Genomic DNA, 27,765 nt, shown 5'->3' on the forward strand with positions numbered 1-27,765 from the left:
ATTAAGCTTAATTAAATACCACAAGAGCAGAGCGCTGAAGAACATGACAAATAATACAATGTATGGCGGAGGTGTAGATAACTAGCTGGGCATATGTGTGCCAGTAGAAAGTATAGTATTTTCTAAAACGTACAGCTGATTGAAACTTGCGTAATACGTCATCTTGGGAGAGGCTATGACGAATCGAACGCTACAATCGAGAGCACATTCGAATCAACACTGTGACATAGTGAAGGGCACCTCTAATGCTTTATATTATCTCAATGACGGCAACATATAATTTACGGCGGCCATCGCCCGCTAAAATTATTCCCTGCTAGTGTCTTTTATTTATTACTTTAGGAGGTCATTCCGTACCTGTCTTCGCAAAATTCGGTCAACAGCAAACTAAAAGTTATTATAATGTCGATTATCGCAAAGGTTCCATTGTGTTGACGGAAACCGTTACTAAAGTGCCCTTAATCTTAAAACTATACAATTATAAATACTAAATTTTTGTTTGGTAAGATACCAAAACGTTCGTGTCACGGCGTGAACTGGTAAGAACTCTCATGCTATACTTTGTACCGGTAACACTTCACTACGCTTAATAAACTTTATACTCAACCTGAATAAATAATAAAATATACATACTGTACAATATTAAGTAGGCCTAAATACCAGCAGTATTTCTTGCCTTGGGAAATTTGTTAGTAAAATAGAAGAAGAAAGGGAAATTCAAAAAATGACAATCGTGGTCCGCACTAATATGTGTTACTGTGTGTGTTTTTTTGAGTAAGATTATTCTTCAACAATTTATAGATCAAAACTACATATTACAGAAAAATTATTGTGACAAAAATCAATAATATAGGTAATTGGGATCCAGGCCTGTATCTGAACAATAAAACTTCAATCAATAATAAGAAAGAAAACAAAGAAAAAATGTTGAAGAAGAAAATTGTATGATCTTTAATTGTTTATGTTTTCTTTAATTTCACGTAATCTATTCTGTCTTACAGTTGGATTAATTGGTTGTGGTGCTACGGATAAACCTCAAGTAGTACATCTGAATCAAAGTTATTAAAGGTCAGAGGATTTTGTGATGTAGGATGAATATACTTCCGAAAAAAAGGTAGGTATCTAGTAGACTTTAGGCATTATTGGACCAGATGGCACTATCAAATCTTGATACTTTTCTTACATTTTCAGGTTAGGTTAGCGTTTTGTATTTCTTTAGAAAAGCATGCACTAAATGAGGAGCTCCGTTACTACTTACAGGCTAATTTTAGGAAGGCGCAGTATAAATGCAGTGTGGACAACCGGCATAAAAAATACAGTACATGAAACGAACCAACTGGTGTTAGATGGTCACGGAAAGCACGAACGCTATCTAACCGAGTCAGGGCAGGAGCATAGCAGGGAGCCCGAGCGGTAGCGTGGTGGTACGTCCGTAGGGAACAGGCGCGTCAGCGACGGGGGATATGTGCACAAACGAGGATGGTGGAAGAGCACACTTACATATACAATACTTTCACTATTAGTCAAAATTCATTTCAATATATTGTTATTTGTATTCACACTCTTACTCCTTCACAAAAATATTTCCCGTTGTAGACTATTTTATCTATAAATTTTCTACTTAGTGCAACCGTCTGCTTGAGTCAGTTCATTTATTTTAAATTCATAAGTACAGAAAATCATGAAAGTTAATTGACAGTCAAAAAATATTACTTGGACAAGGTATGTTTAATTCTAATCCTAGATCTTTCCCTTCGTCCATATCCTAGTTTTCAACCTTCTTTCCTCCATCACATTTTAGGGAAAGACCTAGTCTCGTATCAATAGAATGTACCTTTGTGTTATTGGCTTAGTGGTGTCTAGAGAAGCAATTATAACCTCTCTTCGGAGAGAACATTAAGACAAGAGATTGGATTAATGGTACAATTAAAGTTTGGGCTAATCTTCCGCAGATGTCGGCCCTAGGTTAGATCCACATGAACCTGTTTTAAACTTCGTATTACTATTTATTTGGGGTTAAGTTCCAAAGTTGGGCGTCCGTTTCCAGCAAAATTTTTAAAATTTACAGGAAAGATATGGATAATTTGATCGTTTGTGTGCTTGATAATATATAAGAGTCTCGAAAAATCCGTTTATTTGTTATATATAAGAGGTTATAAACATGGAACTATACGGCGAGCGGAGGGACTACTTGGCGCAAGGTAACCAAACAATTACATTATGGGAAAGAAACGAGGATTTATGTTATCAACATGGCGGATGTACAAGGGCAATGAACTAACAGTTTTAACATTTGTGAAGCAATACGTTAATAACGAACAAAATCTTTTAAAAGTTTGTGAAGAGCACGGATTAATGAACCCAGTAACACATTGCAGAAAGTGTGCAAAGGAGATAACAGCGAAAAAACGTGGCGAAAGCGGACGCCCAACTTCGGAATAAATGCCTTTATTTGTTATTACTATAATATAGGCCTGCCGTACCTAGAATTACTCGTCTTTCATTTCTGTCGTTCACCCTTAATTGTTAATCACAAATATTATTTGCTCTTCAGTAAGGTATTAATCTGTGCTAAATTGGTACCTTTTAGCTAAGTTTTGCAAATTAGGCACTATTTGAAAATAACGAAAACAATAAATTCCTACTTTGTGTTTCCAACCAGCACTTTGAACAATACTCTACTACAGTATTGTATAAATAAACTTTTAGGGTTTAAGTTTAGATTTGCCCCTCCAATTTCCAATCTACAAAAATGCAGTTAAAACATTAAAAATTGTTAGGTTAGGTTAGTTTAGGTTCGGTTAGATTACCTGGTAAGACTTTAGTTATACTAGAACAGTAACCGGAACAGGTTCTCATATAAGCTTCAAGTATCACTTAAATTCAAAAATCCATGGTTCTCATGAAAATTTATGGTAATCAATAGCTACAGTCTTTCTTTGCAAACATTGACGGAAACCGCCTAAGAAGCTGTTTTTCATCTTTTAGTAGGATGTTATGCTTGGATTGCATGCAGATTTATAATATAAATGTAAATTTATTTGACAAATAATATGCGTGGAAACTTAAGTGCGATAAAAGCAACAAGTCTGAAAAGCACGCACGAATCTGTTTTATGTTGTCACTACAAGCTAGAACCTTTCTATTTCGATTGTGCCCCTACTGGCGCTGTTGTCGAAGAGTGTATTCCCGTTCCTTCCTCGAAAAAGGAGGGACAAGTTGCTGCGGTCGAGATCTTTCAAAATGTTGGATGCGGAAGCGTTGCCACAATGAATTATATCACGGACTTCGGTGTGCTCTGTCTTGTTAGCAGGGTGGGCTGGTTTAAACCATGATTTAAACCTTTTATTTATTTATTTATTTATAAACAACTGGTTTAAAGCCAAAAGAAATGTTTTAAATCGTGTGAACTTCATGGTGATGTTTCCACATATCAAACCGTCTGCATTAGTTTTATCTCCTTTTCACCTTTTAATAAAATCGTCCCATGTTCAATTCTCGGTCGAACCACAACTCTTCTTTCAAGTGCGAGCTCCCTCGTGGCTAAGCGGTTAGCGTACGCGCCTTTGGCGTGGGAGACCCGGGTTCGATTCCCGGCGGGAGCTCATGTGGTTCGGATTCCACGTTAATCAGTAGGTCCACGTCTCATATAGCCTCGCTGCTGAAAGGGACGCTAAACTAAAATCAACTCAACTCTTCTTTCAAGTGTTAACCAAGTAACGGTTCGGATGTCACTTTAAGCGAAAGTCTTGATAACCTCCATATTACGTAAAGATGTTAAGCCTAAACATACGAAACAAACCAAATTGTATATTTCTGCTTGCCTGTTGTTTTATAAAGAAGCTAAGGTTGCTTTAATATATTGATCGAAATTGGCAAAATTTATCACCCTGGCTATGTAGCTTCCAACATTAGCTTGGATTGGATTTTGTGTTAATTTTATTGATTGATATGTACGTACTAAATTTGTAATTTAATACCTCAGTTTTAGCGTACTGATTATGATACGTAGACCTTAAAATTTTATATGCAGAGCAATAGCAAGATAAGGCGAAACAAACTTAATTCTGTCCATATGTAATTTAAACACATAGAGCAAATTATTTAAACCAAAAGAACTTATATATATATATATATATATATATATATATATATATATATATATATATATATATATATATATATATATATATATAAACCATGGTTTTTGCCAACCCTGCTTCTTAGCCATTCTAAGTGGCCTACGATCTTCACTCGTCAAGACTAAACGGCTGAATGACAAATTGGCTACATAGCTGAGGTTATTCATTTCTTTTTCCTAAGCTAAGCAAAAGGAGGGTTTCCTCCGTCAGAGGGTGGGGGGATTGGGACCGAAGTATGTTTTGCATATATTCCGAAGGCACACCTGAAATAGACAGATTCTAGCTCTGCATCTATTCATCTCAGAGCAGGGGCGAATGTGAAGTACTGTGTTCGTAAGACTAGGCGTGTTAGCGACGGTAGTATGTGTGAAAATAGAGACAATTGCGAGTGAAAACCCAAGCATGTGCTAGACGATCCCACGAGCTAGCTTTGTATTAGAATTATATAGTAATGAATCACGCATTTGAACGCTATTTGTATGTTTACAGATGACTTAATTGCTAGCATGTACCGACTTTATGAATGAAGGAATGTATGGGTGCAAACTGGGTAGTGTAGTTGTTAACGCATTCTTGAATTAGTGGGCTATAAAAAATTGTAAATACATTTAATCCTGTAAACTTTAAGATAAGCATCGGGGGCGCGGTTTATATAAGATGTGTATGTGTGTTTTTATTAATATTTCATGTTTAACGTTGTATATGTATTTTGTTATTATTTCCATTGATTAGTTGATTTAAATATTATAAGCAAACTGATTTAGTAAACATAAGATTAAGAATAATGAGGTACATAGGTGTATTAGTTTGTGAGTGTTAATATAGCTGTTAAAAGCTCCGGGTTTAGTTTGGTACATGCCATCCCACTCCGAGAAGGTTGTAGGCATACTACAAAAATGGTACACTTCAATTTGTAGTTTCCTAGTTTATCGTATTACTATTTCGCTTCATGTTTCATCATGATGTAAGTAACTTTTGGGTAATTACCATCATGATGTAAGAAACTTTTTTCTCAGATGGGTAGTTTGAGCCATAGTCATTATATAAGAAACTTCCTTTCTCTCAGTTGTGTAGTTTGAGCCACTACTTTCATAATGTAAGTAACTTCCCTGATGTCCGCTGGGTAAAATCTAGGCCATTACAGTCATGATGTAAGAAACTTTCTTGTCAGATGGCTAGTTTGAGCCACTACTTTCATAATGTAAGTAACTTCCCTGATGTCCGCTGGGTAAAATCTAGGCCATTACAGTCATGATGTAAGAAACTTTCTTGTCAGATGGCTAGTTTGAGCCACTACTTTCATAATGTAAGTAACTTCCCTGATGTCCGCTGGGTAAAATCTAGGCCATTACAGTCATGATGTAAGAAACTTTCTTGTCAGATGGCTAGTTTGAGCCACTACTTTCATAATGTAAGTAACTTCCCTGATGTCCGCTGGGTAAAATCTAGGCCATTACAGTCATGATGTAAAAAACTTTCTTGTCAGATGGCTAGTTTGAGCCACTACTTTCATAATGTAAGTAGCTTCCCTGATGTCCGCTGGGTAAAGTCTAGGCCATTACAGTCATGATATAAGAAACTTTCTTGTCAGATGGCTAGTTTGAGCCACTACTTTCATAATGTAAGTAACTTCCCTGATGTCCGCTGGGTAAAATCTAGGCCATTACAGTCATGATGTAAGAAACTTTCTTGTCAGATGGCTAGTTTGAGCCACTACTTTCATAATGTAACTTCCCTGATGTCCGCTGGGTAAAATCTAGGCCATTACAGTCATGATGTAAGAAACTTTCTTGTCAGATGGCTAGTTTGAGCCACTACTTTCATAATGTAAGTAGCTTCCCTGATGTCCGCTGGGTAAAGTCTAGGCCATTACAGTCATGATGTAAGAAACTTTCTTGTCAGATGGCTAGTTTGAGCCACTACTTTCATAATGTAAGTAACTTCCCTGATGTCCGCTGGGTAAAATCTAGGCCATTACAGTCATGATGTAAGAAACTTTCTTGTCAGATGGCTAGTTTGAGCCACTACTTTCATAATGTAAGTAACTTCCCTGTTGTCCGCTGCGTAGAATCTAGGCCATTACCGTCATGATGTAAGAAACTTTCTTAATGAGATATGTCATCATCGCATATGCAGTTACATAATCAACACCTATGCGTGCCAGAAGGTTACTTGAGGCCTCTTGTGATTGCTTTTTCATCGGTAGGTACAAGGTTTATTTAATAAATAACTGGAAATCTATTTTGGAATTACTGGACAAAAAATCTAAAATACGACCGTGAATGTTATAGGTTTATTGTTTTGTGGCGTCGTCGTGGAGCTATTCATAGCTGCGTTTGGTATGAATGCGTCGGGCACGTGACACTGAGGAACGGTTATATAGGATAGTGGCACCCATAAAAAGATTATTCCAAGCTGGAGCAATAAAGTATCGTTACATATCAGTTAAGTGAAGTTGTTAGATCAATAGAAATTCTTCTCCGTATGACACTTCAGTACATTGACAACTGTGTGAGTTGAACATAAGTGAGACTGAGTTCAAACCGGGCACAACCAGTGTTTAAAATTGTCCGCGTCGTGGACTTTTTTTTTTTTTTTTTTTTTTTTCAATCACGGAAAGAACATTGCTAAGATGGAAAACTTGATCCCGGCAAACCGGCGTATCACTGTATGCGAAATTACTGCACAGATGATGATAAGTGCAGGATCAGCTCCCCATGTTATTTCATGAAATACTGGCGTTCAGTAACGTGTACGCGAGGTGGATTCGGATATGAAAAACGTGTTGATATGTAGATTTTGAGAGGGGAGATTTTGTGTCGGTATGAAGCGGACAATGAAGCATTGCTTCATCGTATTGTCACTGAAGATGAAAGTTCGGTTCATATTTCCAAATCTTTCGCCCACTGAAAGATGCTTTAAGTGGATCGAAATTCCAGAATAACTAGGAAATCTATTCAGTGATGCATAAGTGTTTACGAACGCGTCCAAAATAATTGTTTTCCTGTGGAATCAGTGTCCTTTTCAAGCGCTTGCGTAGCTGCAGTGAAGGTAAGGGAGAGAGGTTAGGTTTAAAGATAACAACATTGTAGGTATTTCGGTGCTTGTAATATTCCACAAAAACATAGTTTCGATTATTTATTGAATGGGCTTTGTTTGTCTAGGACACTACCTGTAAAGTAGTGGTGGAAACAAGAACTGGCTTTCGGTTTCAGTTTCTAACACTTTCAAACACCGGTTAAATTTTCTGTCAAATTCGATTTGGGTTTTCTAACAAAAGTTTTTTTGCTTCGTTAGCTTGTATGGGAATGAATGCTATAAGAACAAGAAAGGACACCAGCGTTGGCGAAAATCGCACTACTTTCAGTGAAAACTCAAACCTATTAGGGAAAAGAGAAAACGGTTTCGGTGAAAACCCGAACAGGCTTTTGAACAAAACTGAAATGTCGATTTTTCTAGAAACTGGTTTCCAGTTTTTGTAAAAACCGGTTTTGCCCAATCGTACTATAAACCTCAACTCGCTATTTCCCGTAAACTGCAAAATTTTACTCGTGCTATTGATTCGTACAGGCTATTGATAACACACTGAAATGTGTCTGGCTAGAGGTGGGTTACTGGAGTAATATGTGTCGAGTAATGAAAGGAGCTCTCGTTGAAGATGCGTGGTTTGCCAGCTGCACGCATTAACTGGTATTGACTATTATCAGTTGAACTTAGAAAGTTTCAGTAAACTTGTGTTAAATGATACCCTGTTTTGCCATTTTACGTAACTACATAAAGAAAGTGAAAACACAATTATGCACATTAATAAAAGTTAACTGTAAGCTCTTTCGCTAAATAGTTTATCAGATAGAATACGACCTAGAAATTTCTAGTTTTCTGTCCTATGGTTGTGCCCTCTAGGGTGAATTGATGAAAGTGAATCATTATGAAATAATTTGTGAAATAAGATTGTGGGAGTCCTCCTCGCTGGTAAGTGACTAGCGCGTATTCCTATGGTGCACGTGGTCCCAGATTCGATTCCTGGTGGGACATTAAAGTTGATTAAAGCACATTAAAGTTGAGTCCCCTTTCCTTTAGCTTAAACAGGACGTCTAAACGTCACGAAAGTAATGAAATTTAGCTTTTGTGTCACGATTTTTTTAGCTGTACAAATATAAGTACAGTATATGGAAAATTTTGTTCTATAACACGTCAAAATTCACCACCAAAAATGTCTATGATAGGCTTTAGACGCTACCAAATCGCAAGCAAAGCACGCTTCTGTCGCATGCATGAAAATTCGGTTTAATTCGCACCTAAATTCCCTCTTGAGAATGTTACGAAATTTTGATTTGGTATAGAAAAGGTCACGAAGAAGTCACGAAATTTCATTTTGGAATTTTAGTAGACACCCTGTTAAAAGACGTAAACGTGGAACGTTAAATTAAAAAAAAAAATCATTTAATGAGAATGTGGGAGGAAACGGGAGGACCCCATGGGTATGATTAATGTCCATCATAAACTTGCTTGGTCAATGATCAAACGAGGGACCCTTCGCGCCGGAGATGAGCGATCTGCAACTGAGTCGTCATGGCTCCTTCATCAGATGGGAAGCGGAAGGAAGCAGCGGATAGGAAAGCAAAATACGATAATAAAATAAAAGAATATGAAAGTAGCTGAAAAGCAAATAACTGGATGCCATTTTGGAATGCAGAATCATGGAGTCCTCAATGAAGCATTAAGCAAAGACTTATATTGCAGTGTGTGATTGTAGTCATATCACCAGTTCGGGATACACATATTCAGCACAACACCTACACGTATATAGTGGTTTTCTTATACAATTCAGTAATTTGTTATAGATCTTTTACCCTTCTTCGGTACTTTCACGTCTCGGTATATCGCAGAAGGCACAGAGGAATTTATTTTCTATTCTGTATTGTAAGATTGTTTTGTATTTTTTGTCCCAAAAGTACCTAAGGTGCAATCAAACACATTCGTATATTGTAACCAATAATTAATTTCTAGAGAAGTACCAGCTCTCGTTTATTTAGTTTTGGATCAAAAGATCCAATATATTTTAATCAAAAAATTTCTTGTAGGCGTTATATCTGGAGAACTACATATAGTGTAGTCAAACCCAAACTAGGCCTATCACTTAACTCAGTATGATGTGGCTTATTCCGTAGAAAATACGAAAACTCGATTTAGGGGCCGTTCAAAAATTTTGTGGCCCCTGATCCGAAAACTAATTCTCGGGTGTTTGTGCAGAGGGTGTTAAGTCAAAAAATACACTTTTTGGGAAAATTGATTTGAAAGTTTAAAAAATCGTGCTAAATCGGGATGACGAGTAAAAACTACTTTAATATAAGATTTATGAAGAGACATATGTGTACAAACAGTGTGTATTATATCGCTAATGTCATGTAATACGTTTTATGCTTATAAGAGAACAAAAATGTACCATTTGAAAAATTCTTACTTATACCGTTTTGCACTTTTGAAAATTTGACTTACCCCTACACCATATTATACAGACACGCACTTTCTATCTGCCTTACACACATACATTTTTGAATCAAACTAAAAAAATAATTGAAGTTACAGTTCTTCAGGCTCTGAAACGTTCCCCATTGTGTCCGGCAAGACATTACGTGCCGTTTTCGCTGTTGTCAGAGATTTGTAAAAATCGTGAAATACATTTGACACAAATGGCAGAAGATCAAGAAGATCTCTCTTCTTTTCGGTGGTTATGGGTACTGGCCCATCATACGTAAAAGTTGGAGTCAAGAGTAGAGCTCCTTCCTCTTCTCCTGAAACTAACTTGCTTGAAGTCTTCCTCTTCATTTAAGCCAGTTTTATAATACATTATTCCCAAATTCTTCTTTTCATAATGAAGCCACTTCATATTCCGCCACTTTATCTTGCAACCACTTTCATAAACTGTACGGAGTTGGAGGGGGCCCTTGAGAAGAGAAGAGAAGTTCAAAAGTTCTTCGCAGGACATTTCTTTCACAAGAAACTGCTTACTCTTTCCAGCCTGTCTGACAAGTTGCGCCCAATCATGAGGGTGGTCAATACTACCGTTGAATTTCTTCTTTTTCTTTTCTATTAAGCTGTGATCCATGTCGCTCTCCATATGAGTATGTCCTGGTAGGAGGAACTTATGGTCGATAACTTCTAAATGGGGAGAATTTTGCAAAGCAATCATGCACATTACTTCTACATGGCTGTTCCTGTTTTGTCCACTGCAGGTGTCGGAATACATTGTAACATGTCTGACATCCGGGTTCAAGTAGTGAAGAAGAAATTGGTACAAGCAGGAACCGACATCATTTGCCCCCCTACCAGCTAAACCTTCATGCCATATGAAACAGTAACCTTGACCATCATCACAATCGTGCAATGTTAGGTTAAAAGTCCATAGTTGCCTCTTATAGAACGCTATTGAATTTTTAACCAAAGGTGTTTGTAGGCATTGCTGCATGTCAAAAGTTACGGTTTTCTTTCCTGGATCGTGTTTGGATAGTTCCTTGTCTCTAGCTTTAGCCTGGTAGGCCAGCTCAGCTTGCCTATGATGTTCATTTAGTTGTGTTTTTGAATCTTCATCACAGGAGCGTCATTTCAGATTTTGCTTGCGGGGGGGCAAAACCCCTCGATATAAGTAAAATTTCGCGTTTTTCACTCATTTACTACTGCTCTATTGATAAAATCTATATAAATCTCAATCTCAGGGGGGCAAATGCCCCTCCCTGCCCCCCCCCTAAATGACGCCCCTGCATAAAACTATACCAGGTAAAACAATATTTTTCTGTTTTGTTTACTACGATTTGAGATATGAAAACAGAATGGGCAACACTGATAAAAGCAAACACCGGTACCGATTTTTTTTAAAGAGATGTACAAAGGGACATTCTGAAAAGGAAAATATGAAATGAGTATTGGCGGTCAAAAACCACTTTTCTTGCCTTCGAGGGAAATCTTTATTGTCAAAATTTTGAAATCAAATAGTTCAAATGCATTGTATGACTTTTTAATCTTGCCTTTTAATCTTTTGGACATTATCGAAGAACAAGGAGGTTGACAACCAAGAGGTTAGATTAGGTTAAGTTAGGCAAGATTTGATTCAGTCAGTAGGATTAGCTGATTCAATTATCCCTCATATATCAAACGAGGCGTGAAAATGAACTATTTGACTTACTCTCAGAATCACTAGCATTGATTCTTCAGAAGAAGGGAGTTACTTTTCACTACCATTGTACACTTTTATATAAAATATCGTGTGCCCCTAAAGTTACCACTGAATACTTTCAGTGCTCAACATAGGCTATAGTAGTGCAACATACTATCATCGTATGACATTCATTAATCTAATTTATATTCATAATTAAAAATTCTGTGTTACTATAATTTCGCTATAAACATCAAATTTGTTTTTTACACTACATTTATTGCATACATCCATTATTCTTGGTTAATACAACAAGCTGGTGGCTTTATTGTTTATAAGCAAACGCATTGGCTTCGGTCACGACCAACCAACTTAAAAAATTCAACGAAAACGGAGAAAAATGTTAAAAATACTAAATATGATGCAAAAAGGTTAGGTCATTTTCATCTGAATCTTGTTGTTGATAAGCAGGTTGCTCTTGCATACGCATTAAGGCCAGTATTTTCCTTCCCCTGGAGTTTTCCATCAAATCGAGTGCGCAAATTACTCACACCTAAGACTACGTGCTTTCAGTAGAAAACGCATTAGCGAATACTCGTGCATTTGTAAACAGTTAAAACTAATAACAATTTACACAAACTTTAGTATAACTTTTATTCTATAATTTCATTCATTAGATACTATTCAAATGTAAGCAATATTCATTTTCAAGTTTTTAACTAATTAATTCTGAAGATCAGACTAGTGCTTCAGTTTCAAAAAAATAATTATGTAGACTGATCATAAGGTGTGATATAGGAGAACCATCTGTTGGTCAGCAGCAGCGTAACTATTAAAAAGGCATAAGGTTTACGCCCGTGTGACTTACCCAATTCCGCACACAAGAACGGATTCTGCTTAGGGAAAAGGGGGTTAAGTCAATTTACATGTGACTTAGCCCACTTTGCACACACACATTTGGGACAAACTGTGAGGGTAAAGAGTGCTAAGTCAGTTCAAACTTGACTTACAACTCTTTGCACAACCGTATTCGAAATTTATTGAACTACCTCATAAAACACAAGTTAATAACTTCGGTACTTATTCGAATTTGACTTAGCCTCTTATACACAAGTGTAGAGAAAAAAAATCTCTTTCCAGTGATAGTAAAAACTCGAAAATTGAATTTTGTGACTTAACACCCTCTGCACAAACACCCGAGAATTATTGGCCAAGATTGCATTTTTTTTTTTTTTAATCCTAAAATTCTTGTATTATTGTTATTAGTTTGCTGAACCTCGTTCCGGGCTGGGCCAAATTTGTGAATGTGGCGTGATAGTACAATGGGTGGGTCGATGTTGAAGCTGGTGCGTTAGCGATGATAGTAGAAGTAGGTGGAATGAAGTAAAACATGTTTGGCAGTGTTCGATTTAGTCATAAGTCTACTTGTAGCGTATCTGTAATACCACCAACTGTACCGTGTTTGCCTGTCACCACTGTCTTCTATCAACGCCAGATTCTGCCCTCTTGCTACGTGTGAGGAGCTTGCTGAGAAACCGAGCGACAATCTGTGACGTCATAGAACATCCAGTAGGAAATGATTGTCTAAAGTATTTATGTAATATAACAGTGGTGAGCAATCAACCGAATTAGGTATTTTTGTATTTCTATGTACAGTCCGCAGCAAAATATCTGCAACATGAGCATGTAAGTTTATTGTGAAACGACGAAGTCTTTTGCTCCAAATAAGTGTGCAAAGGAGGGCGCCGAGGTTTCTCCTGTCGTGATTCGTGCCATTTAGACGTTATATTGATTCCATGCGCTGTTGGGCGTAGTTTCACAATAAACTTACATGCTCATGTTGCAGGTTTTTTTTTTTTTTTTTTTTTTTTTTTCTGCGGACTGTATAAACTCACTTTACGTTCTTAGCTTTTCTGAAAGTCTGATAATTGCTCGACTGTCGGGATTGTTTCTGCACCCGCTAACATAAGGATGTCTACATGTGCAGAAAGATTCCTGAGCTATTGATGGAAGGGACCATGGCAAGCAACAAGTCGTTTATATATTCCAAGTAATCATGATGCTTCTGCAGACCATCAGGGAAAGAGTGGAGAACTGTCAAATCATGCGGAAGGGAAAGCACCAATCGACGTGGAACCAACTACTACCATGCACGCTGAATTATAGCTGCTACCAGAATCAGAAATTTAACCTTATACTAGTGCTTCTAAAATTCGAATTGCTCATTCTTCGAATAGTGGGTTCTTCGAATGTTCAACAAAATCGAATAAATTGTTCAAATAAAAAATGGTGGGATATTCGGATAACAGAAGAAATTTAACTGCATATCCTTCAGCTTTACCTTATTTGTCCCACAACTAATTTTATAGAATATCTTGACTTTTTATTTTCAGAACTCAGCATTATGTTTCGCTCTTCATATTCTAGCTAGTAAATTCATCCCCCCATGCGTGGGTTTTCCTGCTTTACATTTAACGTATTAACTTTAAATTTTGATTATATTTCTGTCACTCTGGTGGATATTATTACTCCTTATGTTTACTTTCAAAAACCCTGTTACGTAAGATTTCAAACCTGTATTTTAACTCAGATTTGGATCTTCGAGAGAGGACCGCGATCTGGTCCGTTATTGTCACTTGTTGCTTGTTAATGATTGCACTGTGAGTAGCCCTCGCAGGCCGTATTTGGAAGTATGAAGGTAAAATCTACACAAGCCTACAGCATGATAAATTATCTATTATTATTATTATTATTATTATTATTATTATTATTATTATTATTATTAATATTATTATTGTTATTGTTTTCAGCGTACACATGATTCTTACTCTTCAATTCTTATTTCCAGGTGGCATGTTCGGACTAAGGAAAACATTGCTCGCGTGCGACGCGATGAAGCACAAGCCGCAGAAGAAGAAAAGGAGAGGCAAAGGCGAATACTTTTAGCTGTAAGTATCTGATGTACCGTAAGTAACAGGCTTAGCTGTAAGCTTACTGGCCACACTTATTCCTTCCTCTTCTGGGGGAACGAAGTAGGTGGAGAGCCATTCCATGTCAAATCACTGGAGGGAGTTGCTCGACCGTCAAATAATTATAACGTTTTGATCAAAGGTTACCTTACACTGAGTGTGACCTGCTAAAAATAGTGAGCCAAACAAGTTAATTCCTAGTAAAATTATCATTGAAATTGTAATTTTATGTTAAGTAGTAATTTATTTGGCTTGCAACAGATTTCACAGATTTATATTGATGATAGTAACTTTTCAGTCCTTTTAAAAATTATTTATGCTTTTTATTATCATCTACCTTCTAGGGCTTTATTGAAATCTTAATATTTCTTATGTGCTTATTATTTTTAAAGCTAGTTGAGAGCCTGTAATGCGTGGATTAGTGTAAACCACACAATAAAATAACAGTTCCTACAGGTTCCTACTGGTCAGGGAAGTCAGCGAAAACCCAAGAAAAATGGTGCAGGTCAAGAAAACTCAGTGAAAAAGATTAGAAATCAGGAAAATTTTATAAAATATATTTTTTCTAACATTAATTGTACACCAATTTCAGCTTAATGATCCCAGTATGGGACGTTGTTCAGATTTTTATGGGAGGTAAGTGGAATGTACGTATGAGCAATTGATTATTATTTGTCTCTATAGAATAAATGTTCTCATATATAAATATTCACCGTTATTTATTCCTTATTTATATGTCAACGTCATCCGACACCTGTCATGAAAGTCAAGGAATTTCCTGCCAAAAGTCAGGGAGAAGTCAGGAAAATAGATTTCTGCAGATCAGTGTGAAACCTGTCCTATTCAGTACTAATAAAAGGATGTAGGCTTTTTTAGAACTTTGACCTTGAAATTAGTAATTTTTAAAACTTAAATTTTCGGGCAAATAATTGGTGGGCGGGTCTTCCATTCCTAGCTATATTTAATTATTTCTAAAATTCCTTCAAACTGCAAATAGATCAATAGTTCTTGTACAGTAAACCACATCCTGTTTTTTCAGACTTTTTCGATTTTACAGGCTTTCAAAATTGACAAAGTTCGTAATTTGAATGACCATATTTGAGGTCTTTAAAATTCCATTTTCTAAAACATTATTATCTGTGTCTTCTCAAAGGGTAGGATTTCTGCTTTAAGGTAGTAAAATACATACATTTCTATCTTGCATAGTAATTATTCAATAACGTGTTTTCTGACACCATTACAAACTCTCCCGTGTCAGAGTCAAGAAAAATAAATATGAATCCAAGATCGTGGCAGGTATCAAAAAGTGATACTTTTGAGCAGGTCATTTGATGGAAACAAATGAACAAATAAATACATTTAAAAAACTGACAGTCGAGCAACCATTTTATTTTTATTGGAATTACTCTGTTTCGTTCAGTTTCTAAAGGAACCAGAACGAAAAAAATATCATTTCCGTTTCATTTGCAATACCCTATTAATAGCAATTTAATATTTATAATTTCGATAGCTTTTATATATATATATACATAAACAACGGGTAAAGAAAAAGTCGGTACGAACTTCGGGAGGTGATTCCTGAGATAAAAAAACGGGAGAAAAAGTCCTCTGGCAGTTTCTCGATTTCAGCTTCGGTTTCGAGATACAGGGTTGCCAACTTGGAATCCAAAATCGACTTCTGATAATTGGAACAGAACACGAACATGTGGACAAACTTCGAGAAGTGATTCCTGAGATCAAAAGAAAAGAAAAGATCCTCTTGCGGTTTCTGATGGAGACACTTGATCGAAACAGTGTAAGAGATTTTTGAGACCAGCCGTCCTGAATGAGTTTCCTCATTCGCACCAAGCAAATGCCGGGGTGCTACCTAACATACAAGTCCCAGGACCCTTTCTCTTCCTTCCTCCTTTCACGAAAAGTGTTCTCGCCGATGGGCTTAAGGCCATAGATACCGGTAATCCCCAGAAATATGCATAAATTTATAAATAAAATATCTGAATGACTCCGTGACGGATGTCTTTCCTTGAATGATTTTGATCAATTCAGGTTTTGTCCAAATAAAAAACGGAACGTTCACCCCTAGAAATTTTTAGATTTTGCATCTCGCTAAGAAATTTAATTCTAGCAACAATTATGTCACTTCATTAGAAACATCCATCTGTCATTTGTTCTGTAATATGATCAGAATATAATATTCTGATCATAGATTTTAGAGTACCATTGTAATTAATATTTTTCACGCGTAACATTGTTGAAGTTTTTAGTTACTGGATTGTCTCTTGTCATACGTACGAGAATTGAACGTCGCAATAAACATTTTTCGAAGTTGTCAAGGTTCGTCACGCCTTTTGGAACTTTATGAACTTTCCCCGGAGATGTAAAACAGGGCTCTCCCTGTATTCAGTCGATGTTTTTCCTTCAGCACATATCCGCGACATTGTAGAAAGGAACCAGCAATAAACTCTTCATTCTTTACAAAATCAACCGTTTTATGCACGGCGTTATTTGAAAGTCTTTTAAAGTATTAGGAACTGAAAAAAAAAAAAAAAAAGTTTCTTGTCTAACTGTATAACACCTGACATTTTTTCTTACTGTCATTACCGTCTGTACTGGTACTAGGCTTGCTAGGTGGCATTATTATATTGAAATGGCAATTTACTACCACACGCCAAATATCCACACTCATAACACAAACACAGGGAGATACATTCGACTAAAACAAAACTCAAATCAGGCTGAATTATCTTCTCTCATCTACCGCGATTAAAAACAGAGAAGTAAAATATTTGGATGCATTTCAACATCAAATGCTCAGAGAGGCTCTCATAAAGAACCTACAGAGAGAAGGAAAGGTAAGGGGGATAATTTAAAGTCATATAAGCATTAGTTTTTGATATTCGAATTTGTTCTTTCCGGAGCGTAGTTGTTGACAAAAGCAACCTCAGACTACGGTTCAAGTGATAAACAAAAGAAAGAAGAAAAAACTGAATTTTCTCTGGTTACGTGATTGTAGTAATTCTTCTCGGGTTGTCAGCCAGCTGAAGGTATTAACATCCACATTTCGAATGCAGACATCGCATTCATCTTCAAGGATTGTAATGTAGAGACCGGAGACGAGAGCATGTCAGGAATAAAACAGACATTTAACAAAGCAATTTCTTGTAACCACAACAACATTCAATGAGGAGCCAGCGTCCCTCAGCCAATAAGAAGCCGGCATTTCCCTCAGCCAATCACAATCCCCCATTCATAGCTCTGCCCCTAAGTAGTCACTCCATATACATGCTCCCGTCTCCAGTCCCTTCATTATCCTTGAAGATGAATGCGATGTCTGCATTCGAAACGTCGGATGTCAGTACCTTCACCTGGCTAATAGCCCGAGAAGAATTAACAAGCATGTTAGACTACAGAAACATTATCACGTTGCAGACTTATAATTTCCTTTTCATCAGCTGAAATGAGTTTATGTACTATACATAAAACACTGACCATAGAGAATCACATTTTTATTGAAGCATAACTATCGTCAACTGGCTTACGAAGAGGGATGAAGAAAGAAAAATTAATTCTTTACCAGGATCCACTCCGCCATTCGTCTGATGACTAGAGAACAATCGTAAAAGAATCTGTCAAGGTAGCCAATCTAGAGTTTTGAATCCGGCCTCCCGAATGACATTCTGACACTACCAGGTCAATAAAATCATTGACAATCTTTGGTTTATTTTTTAAGTACATCATAAAGATAATACTAAGAAGTGGAACATACAGGGAAGGTGTGAAACATAAACGGACATGACGTGGCAACGCCACAGCTCTCATTTGTTAACAGCACGTAAACAGAACTTGCAGCGCTGCTTTCAAACGTGATTGATGAAGTTTGTCTTACTCTTTAATTGTGTAATGATTAGTTTAATATTCTTTGTAACTACATTCAAGCATGTTTTGATAGTCCTGGTAGCTACCAATGCACACAGTTCATTTTTTAAATTAAGTGCAGTCTTTGTAGTGTGATATTCTATAGGCTACGACTTGTAAGGCAATGTCTTGGTTACGAGCGTCAATTTGCCAGTCACGCAATGGTTGGAAGAATGTTCTGCTGCTTTACCCAGTGTATAATTTGGTTATTATTATTATTATTATTATTATTATTATTATTATTATTATTATTATTATTATTATTATTATTATTATTATTATTTGAGGGAAGGAGACAAGCTTCCTTTGGGGAGGCTTCACTGTGGTCGTTGTGTATGTATATGTGAGTGGCTTTGACAAGGTCCGGTCTTTTCTTGTTGTGTAGGAAGATGTAAAGCAAGGTACAGGATTTGGGAGAGGAGTCAGACGGTTTTGAAATTAGAATAAATAAGTAAGTTTTCACAGATTAAAAAAATTAGATCACATCAACCTGCTCCTATGAGTAATCGTATTCGCAATTACAATCGAAGAGGTGTTGTCAGTTTATTCATTAAGCATTGATCCGTGGAATGTGTGACATTGAATTCTGATCACTGTATCTATACGCGAATGGCAAAACACGATATTTACATTAATTTGCACAGGCAAGCGAATTTCAACCTTATGAATCAAATCAATACGATAATGGCAAAGCATGCTATGTTAGTTTTTGGCCATTTTCTGCTTTTCACTCAGGTAGTTAGTCACACTTAGATCTAGAGGCGGGGAAAAATTGATAATAGCTTAATTAAAAAGTATTTACGTAGTATCTGGCAATATATATTTCGTTTTCACCAGTGAACTAAAAAAAAAATTTAAATTGAATTCAGAAGGTTGAAATTTGCTTGCCTGTATAAATATACATATGTTTTGCTATCCTCGTATAGATACCACAACGTTGAAGAATTTTGTTCAATCAGAATTTCGTCAGCTTATGATTAATCAACAAGAAATGGGGTCACAGCAGGATTGAGCAACAGCTCACATGTCGCAAGCCTCTATGGCTGTTTTCGTCAACTTTTACCAGGATATGTCATTTCCCGGTATGTTGACATACCCTGGCCTCCTCGGTTACGTGACCTAACCCATCTGTTAACTATTACTGTGAGACCCCCTGAAATCCAAAGCATACGTGAATAAGTCCCGTAAATTAGAGAACATGAAGTTTGCCGTAAGAACGAAGTTGCAACATTGATAAGGAAATATTGTAACATACTGTCCGTGACTTCCGAGAAAGTATCTGAGTGTGTATAGGAAGGAGCAGCTAAGAGTCATTTGAAGGACATCGTTTCCAAGACGTGGTAAATAAAAATGACAAACATTGACATAACATTGACCGCATTTCTGTCGTGATACATTTCTTTAACAACTCTCCCTAACCATGTACACGACATTATATAATGGTTTATTGTCAGATCCCTTCCCAATTTTTCTTTTAGAAGGCTGTAAATAGTTGTCTGTGATTAATTTATTGTTGTTGCATCATTTGGTTCATGTGTTTATTGCAATATTACTTTTCATTTGTCTTTGTCATCTGCTACCTTCTCCTATGAGAGTTAAAATATTATCGACATATGCAACAACCCATCTCACTTCACTTTCCCATTTCTTGGAAACATAGTTTCATGCCTATAACCCAAAAAATTAGGGGCCTCCCCGCTTTTTTTTTTTTTTTTTTTTTTTTGTGCGCATGGTTCCGGGTTCGATTCCCGGTGGGAGAACACAAAAATGTAATTTCACAATCATGCATTTTCATCGTCATCCGTCTTTTTTTTTAGCTTAAAAGGCATTACCGTGGAATGTTTAACTCCCATCTTTTCATTTGTTCTCAGAAAAGTAGGGCCTTTTGTTGAGAACCGTCTTACCTTGCATCTCGAATTTTTGTAATTCACTCATACAGTTTCAGTGTTCTTTGGATATTATTAAATTTGAATTGAATAAATTCATCCGCGTGTAGTCGAAATTAAAATGAACTCGTGCTACAAGCAAGGTCATAGGTCACTTAAGTTGCCAACTTTTCAGTGGAGAACGCGTTATGTCGTGAAAGAACTCAGATGTGTAATGTAAGCTTGTAAATGCAAAACATAACGCGTTCTCCACTGAAATTTATTTTCATTTTTGTTGATTTATTTGTTTTTAAATTTTAAACTCAATAATTTGATTTGCTTATTATGAATTCCACTTTGTCTGCACCTTTCTGCTCGAAATCTTAAACGTCAGTGGAATAACATGTATGAGATTTGAAAGTAAATCAGTAAAATCAGAATGTGCTTTAAACATAATAATCATAAATGAAGAAAAACCTGTGCGTATTGTAATGGCGCCCTTACTCTTCACTCATTTATACTGGCTAAATGGCAATACCGTTTTCTCAGCAATAGTTTATTTTATTTATTTATTTTTGACAATTTTCGTAATAAAATTTGCTCAGGCGATTTTGTTTATATTATGAATGTATGAAGAAATTAATATCCGTACAATATGACGTAATTTACTTCTCTTGAAGAGTTCATAAACAATAAAAACAAATCATGGCTGAATCAGGACTGTGATCCAGGATCTTCGACGTTCCATCCCAGAACAGATATGCAATGTCTCACACTTGAATTCGATGTCCTTTCACTCAAACCACATGGTTTGTACCACAACTTCCTGTTGTACTTAGACAAACTAGTGTCCATATTCAGAACATCTCTGACGGTTGTATTGTCGTTAAATAACCGGTTATTAACTCACCAACTCCTCTATAGGAGCGAATTCAATGATACACAAAGAGTGATAAAGAGAATTGGTGTATTAAAAATCAGTTGTTCCCTCCTTTCGTTAATATAATCACAAAGAGTAATTTATTTTTTCCGATATTCAGGGCCGGCCCTAGGCAATTTGCCGCCCATGCTAACATTTCCCGTCTCTATCTCCAGAAAGAACAAATCTTAAAAGCCAGGATTTTAAATATGCTACCCCATCTTGAACAACTAAGGAAAGGAAAACAGCACACGTACTCAGAAAGGCCTAAACATTACAAATACAATATCTTTGTGTCTGATCTTTCCTTAACATAATAGATTAAATAATAATCTATTATGTTAAGGAAAGATAAAGCAAACACACACTTGCAGAGGAAAGATGGTAATCCTTCTTATGGAATTCAATATGAGTTTCAATCTCAATATATCAGTTTGCAGTTCCAGAGCAATTAGCTCTTTTATCTTTATGTCTTGATTTTCTTTCTACATCTGTTAAAAAATAAAAATTAAAAAAAGAACTTGTTTCCATCTTCAATGATGAGGAACTTGTTTGTGACAAAGACAAGACTAGTTTTTGTATCAAAACTGTGAAAAGTAACTAAATGGAACAGGTGTTCGCTACTTTTCGAGAATTGAGTTCTTGTGTTTGACAACCAATCAAGCAATTCATGCTGAGATTTGTTTGATCAAATGCTTTAGCACTGTCCATGTGACCTTAAACTAATGCGACTTAACATGATTTATGAATGTAGTATTCAAATAGAAGGTCAGCTTAGTAAATTTAACTACCATCATCTGTTTCCAACAAGAAATATTTACTTTCAGTAATATAGTTACGACAGATTTTGCCTCCCCTCAAAACTTGGCACCCCGTGCAAATGCAAGTGTTGCACATATGGTAGAGCCGGCCCATCAGATATTTCATAAATACCGTATTTTACAGACTACAAAACGCACTTTTTTCTTCGAAAAATTGCCTCCAAATTTCAGGTGCGTCTTATCTCGAAATTAATATAAAAATGTCTAGAGTTTGATTTAAAATTCCCGCCAGTCTTAAAAATGGTCATATATTCGATGTCTCGGGAAACCTGTCTCTGGCAACATTGGATTCAACTGGCAGCAGCAGTGAACCGATGCGACGGGGATTCACAAGCTTGCTAAGACTTGCTAATAAAAGTGGTAAAAATGTTAGGGTATTTTTTTCAAAAAAATGCTTAAAAATTAAGGTGCTTCTTGTACTCCGTAAAATACGAAAGTATTTCAGTAATAACTGGAGCAAGATATGATTTACTTTAAGAAATGGGAACGAGAAAGTTCATAGCACATTAGGACATACATTTAGTTCCTTCTTTTCCCCAAAACTTCGTCTTTGTATCTGATAAAAGATTTAACGAAAGCATTTAGCGAGAACTAATTTAGGTTATAATTATCAAAAGATACTTAAATTTTGATTCAGCCCTAAATGCTTCGGCTGAAGTTGTTGGTACCCTCAGTAACGGATCCTTTCAGAAAATTTACGGTGCTTGACAAAGTACATGGCAGTTGATTACCTTGTCTGGTATACCGTTCCTTCTTTTCCCCAAAACTTCGTCTTTGTATCTGATAAAAGATTTAACGAAAGCATTTAGCGAGAACTGATTAAGGTTATAATTATCAAAAGATACTTAAATTTTGATTCAGCCCTAAATGCTTCGGCTGAAGTTGTTGGTACTCTCAGTAACGGATCCTTTCAGAAAATTTACGTTGCTTGACAAAGTACATGGCTGTTGATTACCTTGTCTGGTATACCGTAACTATGAATTTCCAGTAGGCTTTTTTCAACGAAATTCTCCTTTGTATCTTCTCTCCGTGTGCGTAACTGGCATCCTGTAAAGCTGTCGATTGAAAGTAAATGAAGTCTCACTAGCTTTTACTTCACTGATAAACATACATTTATAAAATGATGAAATTTAAAGTGTAGCTAGAAATTCTTATCTTCTAACTAGCAAATTTGAAATTTATGACCTTAAAATCGTAGGTCTTACTAAGAACTGCAAACCTGGAAAATCAGTGTCCGTAATATCGCAGGACCCACCATTACCTTCAGTCTGTATAAGACGAATACGTATTGTTTAAGTAGCCCCGCGTGGCGTAGTCGCCAACCCTCTCGCCTTGGGTGCGAGTGGTCCCGGGTTGATTCCCGAATGGAAAAAGTGTAACAGCTTTTTCAGGCCAGTCATCTTGAGTGAGGTTTTTCCTGAGTTTCCCTCATTCACACTAGGCAAATGCCGGGATGGTACCTGACATAATGGTTCCAGGCCGTTTCCTTCCTTCCCTTTCATCGGATAATGTAATCACCGAGGGAAGTCATCCCGCATATACATGACGGGCTAAATGGTCTTAGATGCCCACAGCCCAGAAATCTAATTCCTAATCCTAATTTAATTCGTAACGTATTGTTTAAATTAAATTTCCATGTACATTTATGGTATAATATCTGTTTCTGAGAAGTTGGCGGTTCATGGTTAATGAACATTGATTAGAAATTACACTTGTTATACCGGTGTTATTATTTTCACTTTACTCTTAAACATACTTAGGCTTATTAAAACTTCCAACTATAATATTACATACCAATTGTTTGAATTCTATTCCTTAGTTAGGTAAAGAAAACTATAGAGAACGGTGTTGTAGTTCGTGAAGCAACGTTTGAATTTCTGAAAGGATCCGTGCTGAGGATGGAAATAATATTGTGCCGAAACGTTCACATTTCAATTGAAATTGGATATTTTTTGACAAGTAACTCTTTGATTATCAGTAATATTAAATATACATTCTATGAAATCATGTAGGACTTTTAGAATACAGTAGACTCCCAAGTATCCGGCTCGCGACTATCAGGCCTCTATAGTATCCAGCGTTGTTTTCTTTTATCGTAATTAATTGAGAAAGGCAAGGCGTTGGATTGGCAACATTGACAAGGAATTGAAAGCGCTCCTCTGCTACGATCTTCCTACGTATCGTGTGCAAAATATAAGTTGTGACAGGACAAGAGCAGCGTTCTGCTCCTTGTTCATTGTTTCGTCAGTGTATAACGGACCTCAATACAGTATTCTTGCTGCTGTTCCTGATTATAACTGTACAGTACGTACTGTACTGTATTAGTAAATCGTTCTTGGGGTATGCTTAATGTTTTTTAAGTGTACTGCAGTGAAGATTTGAAAATGGGTGATAAACGAAAAAAAGTTGTAGTGACCATGAAGGAGACTATTCGCAAAACTTGGACCTGTCCGGCTGTTTTGTTATCCGGCCTGCACTTCCGCCACATGAGGCCGGTTACTCGTAAGTCTACTGTAATTTATCTTTCATATTACTATAAATTACAGAATGAAGAATTCGTTTCATTGGTTTTCTCTTTGCAGGAACAAGAAGCAAGAACAGATTTACTTCGAAAGAAGGCACGTGAGAAAGTAGGAAACCAAGCTGCACCCTCTACAGAGAGTACGAAATCCCGTCACATCAACTTTTTCAGTGAAATTGAAGAGGGTTTGAGATTAAGTGGTGTCAATGAAGAGCACGAAAAGGAGAAGAAAGAAGAACGAGAAAAGTACGAAAAGAGCATTGGGTATTTGACGTATCTAGGACAGAATTCCGTAGAGGCTACAGGAGTCATTCCTTGGTATGACAAAGTGCCAGAATATCGTAAGGCAGAGGGTGAAACTGAAAAAGAGAGCAAAGCTAGCCTCAAGACAAAATCTCTCACAGATCCTTTAAATGATATTAAACGATATATAGGTTTTAAAGAGTTTAAAAGTGAAAAGAAACCAGAAGTTGAGAAGAAGGTGTCTGCGACAATCAGTGCTAGTGTTAGTGGTATAAAAGACAAGAAATATAAACATCATAAGTCAGAGAAGAAGAAACGGAGAAAGCATAAACATAAAAAACATAAACGCAATAAGCATCGAAGTAAATCCAAAGATTCTTTTTCCGGTTCTGACAGCAATCAGTCTAGTGACAGTGACAATGACAGTGACAGTTCAAATAGTGACAGTGACCGTGAAAAGATGCCTAAACCAAAAATATCTATTGAACAGTTACGTGCTGAAAGGCTGAAACGAGAGCGCGAAGAAAGGGCTAAGGCAGAAGCATTGTTGGCAAAAATACGAGGAGACCCAGTAGAAGCGCCAAAAGACCAGCCACCTCCTATTGTTCAAAAATATAATTCCCAGTTCAATCCACATCTTGCGCGTCAGAATTTCACCTAGTGAAAGTGAATTATTGTTTTGTACAATACAAGTGTAACAGTGTTGATATAATTGAATCTTTCCTGATGATGTGATCGGAATAAGAAGCAGGTGAACTGCAAGCTTTCCAACGTTTCGAGAACTGATGACATTGTTTTCTTCACAGGATATAGTATAAGAGAACCAAACAGAATCATTCGTTGTTTATGCATTGACATAGAAAAAAGGGATGTGATTGCTGGATGAAAAAGTCTAATCAGCTGTCAATCTGTGGCCTCTTTTTGAATGGTCTGTTGTTTGAATTCGTATGTAAGATCTGATTGTTTGTTTGTTTTTGTTTCATTGTTACGATAGAACACCGGGAGTGTAATATACTGCGTGTGAATGGAGTAAAATCTGTATCGAACAAACTGGACGCACGATTGAAATTCGCCGCAAAGAATACTCCAATTTTTTAAAACTAGCTGAAATACCCATTCTTCGCATGGGGGCTGTATTTGGAAGTCAACGCTTGTGGGAGTATCACCATTCATCTCAGCGACCGCGAAAACTATGGATTTGACACTAATATCTTTCATTTTGGACTATTTTGACATGTCTCGGTAACCACCCCTCGCAGGTGAACCCCGGGCCGCATACAATGGTAGCTGAATTTGAAAGTCATCACTAATGGAAGTGTTACCATTGATCTCAGCAAGCGCGAAAACTATGAATTCGACACTAATATCGGTCATTTTCTACTACTTTTACATGTCCCGATAAACTGCCTCCCTGAGAGCCCCTGGTTCGAAATTTGAGAAAAAAAAACTCTTCTTGGTCTGCGACCTGGACTAAGGTACCCGTGACTCAAATTTGGTAACTCTCGGTCCACTCGTCTGGTCCTCAGGCCGCACACAGACAAACAAACTCTTTTATTTTGGTTATCTTAGATGCGTCTAATAGAATATTAGGATTCGCGGAGAATATCAGGTAGTCTAAAAAGTAGTGAGCCTTTTGCGCACGAGATGGTGTTACTGTTCTAAATCTCAGGGTAAATGAATCACAGCGGGTAACGTCATTTGGCAGCTGACAGTTGAAGCTAGTAGATGGCGCAAAAAGTCGTGGAAATCTTGTAATCAGACGTAAAGTATTGCGCTGTAAAGAACAGTGAAGTTTTTGCAAAACTGTGCTACATTTTCAGTTTTATTTTAATAAAGGCGGAAATGCTGCTGTGACTCGTGAAGAAATTCGTGCTCTTGATGCAGAAGATACGTTGTATATATATATATAGCCAAAAGATAGTTAAGTCTCTTTCGTTCTGGAAATTTGAATGCCCAGGATGCTCCTCTCAGTGGGCAACCAATCACAGCTATTTTATTAGCTAGGTGTTCCGACTACTGGGAGAGAAAAGTCCGCGAAGCAATAGCAATACTGGAAGACGGCAGCAATCGTAACAGGACATTGGTCTACAATTTAGCCAAACATGGGTTTCCTTAATTAAGAATGAAAGATAAATAATCAACCAATCAGAACCTGCCACGAATTTACATAAACGACCAATGAGAATGAGGCCATAGTTTGGACAATTGATGGGACATTTCCATCCATCAATCACATTCCATTTTCTCCATAATAGTGCATGTACAGGACTGCTTATGTTTGGTTGTCTCATATTGTACTCTGATGATGTGAACAATGACATCAGTTCTCGAACGTTGGACGGCATTCGCTTCACCAGGTTGTTATCCTGAGAACAACTGTATTCATTAACGACGATAAATTGTATTATTATTTAAAAAATGTAAATATTTACATTAAATGGTGTGCTTCATTTTGAATACTAATCAATATATTCCTCCATTTCTCTTAACCCTTTCATTACCAAGCGGGATATTCTGACTATTCATAGGCTGATTTGTCCTTGCTAATAATTTTATCTGGAGAATTAGATAATTGTGACTATGACTTTGTCTTAAAATGGTTGAAATTTTGTAAACGCTTGTTACCGACCTTTATTATTTATTTATGTGTTTGTTTTGTGTAGTTGTTATTGATAGGATTATAAAACTATCCCGCTTCGTATGACGTCTTATTCTCTTACTTGCTAAAAATCAAAATTTATGAAATATGTATATCATTGAGCTTGTGGTCTCATATGTTATGAGAACCTGTACCTGAGTGAACATTTCAAAACGCATATGAGCAACACATGTGCAGGCGTGCATTTATACAGGTGATGCACATGTTGCATCCGTGCAATTGTATATGAACTATACGGGTACTGTACGTGCATTGTGCTGTCTGGGTTCGTTCCTCTAGTCGCTGCCTTAACTTATTGGATTTTGGGGGAAATGTTATTCTGTCAATACTGTAATTTTTATGGAAGGCAACACCGAAAATTCTTAAGGTTCATATTTTCTGTTTTAGAATAACATTATTTATGGTTGTGGTAAGTTGCAGTTCATTATCTCCTTTCACGTGTGGATAAATACACACACACAAAAAGGTAAATTTTGTATTATTTTTAGAGCGTCAGGCTCTTAAGATCGCCTTCCTTACCGTTGACAGACGTCGAAAAAGGCCTTTGGGACTCCTGTT

The 27,765-nt window shown here is 36.7% G+C and overlaps 1 protein-coding gene across 2 annotated transcripts; it reads left to right on the top strand.

Moving 5' to 3' along the window:
- The first annotated feature begins 245 nt into the window (after nucleotides 1-245).
- Nucleotides 246-27,249, top strand: LOC145675722 (leukocyte receptor cluster member 1 homolog). Of its 2 annotated transcripts, none has more exons than XM_081746342.1 (4): nucleotides 246-539; nucleotides 1,002-1,114; nucleotides 14,144-14,243; nucleotides 24,367-27,249. In XM_081746342.1, the coding sequence occupies exons 2-4, from the start codon at nucleotides 1,092-1,094 to the stop codon at nucleotides 25,207-25,209; spliced, it is 966 nt and encodes a 321-aa protein (XP_081602468.1). In that variant the 5' UTR covers nucleotides 246-539; nucleotides 1,002-1,091; the 3' UTR covers nucleotides 25,210-27,249. The 2 variants fall into 2 exon arrangements, with proteins under 2 accessions (XP_081602468.1, XP_081602469.1); XM_081746343.1 differs by lacking the exon at nucleotides 246-539 and adding an exon at nucleotides 720-853.
- Nucleotides 27,250-27,765: the final 516 nt, after the last annotated feature.

This window comes from Thermobia domestica, chromosome 18 (assembly GCF_964235325.1).
Source record: "Thermobia domestica chromosome 18, izTheDome1.hap1.1, whole genome shotgun sequence".
In the NCBI taxonomy this organism is placed as follows: domain Eukaryota; kingdom Metazoa; phylum Arthropoda; class Insecta; order Zygentoma; family Lepismatidae; genus Thermobia; species Thermobia domestica.

What these genes read in the sequence shown, in the direction of transcription:
- LOC145675722 (XM_081746342.1), top strand. Translation starts at nt 1,092, where the DNA reads ATGAATATACTTCCGAAAAAAAG. An exon ending in AATATACTTCCGAAAAAAAG is followed by an intron (nt 1,115 to 14,143) that starts GTAGGTATCTAG and finishes TCTTATTTCCAG; the next exon opens with GTGGCATGTTCGGACTAAGG. An exon ending in AAAGGCGAATACTTTTAGCT is followed by an intron (nt 14,244 to 24,366) that starts GTAAGTATCTGA and finishes TTCTCTTTGCAG; the next exon opens with GAACAAGAAGCAAGAACAGA.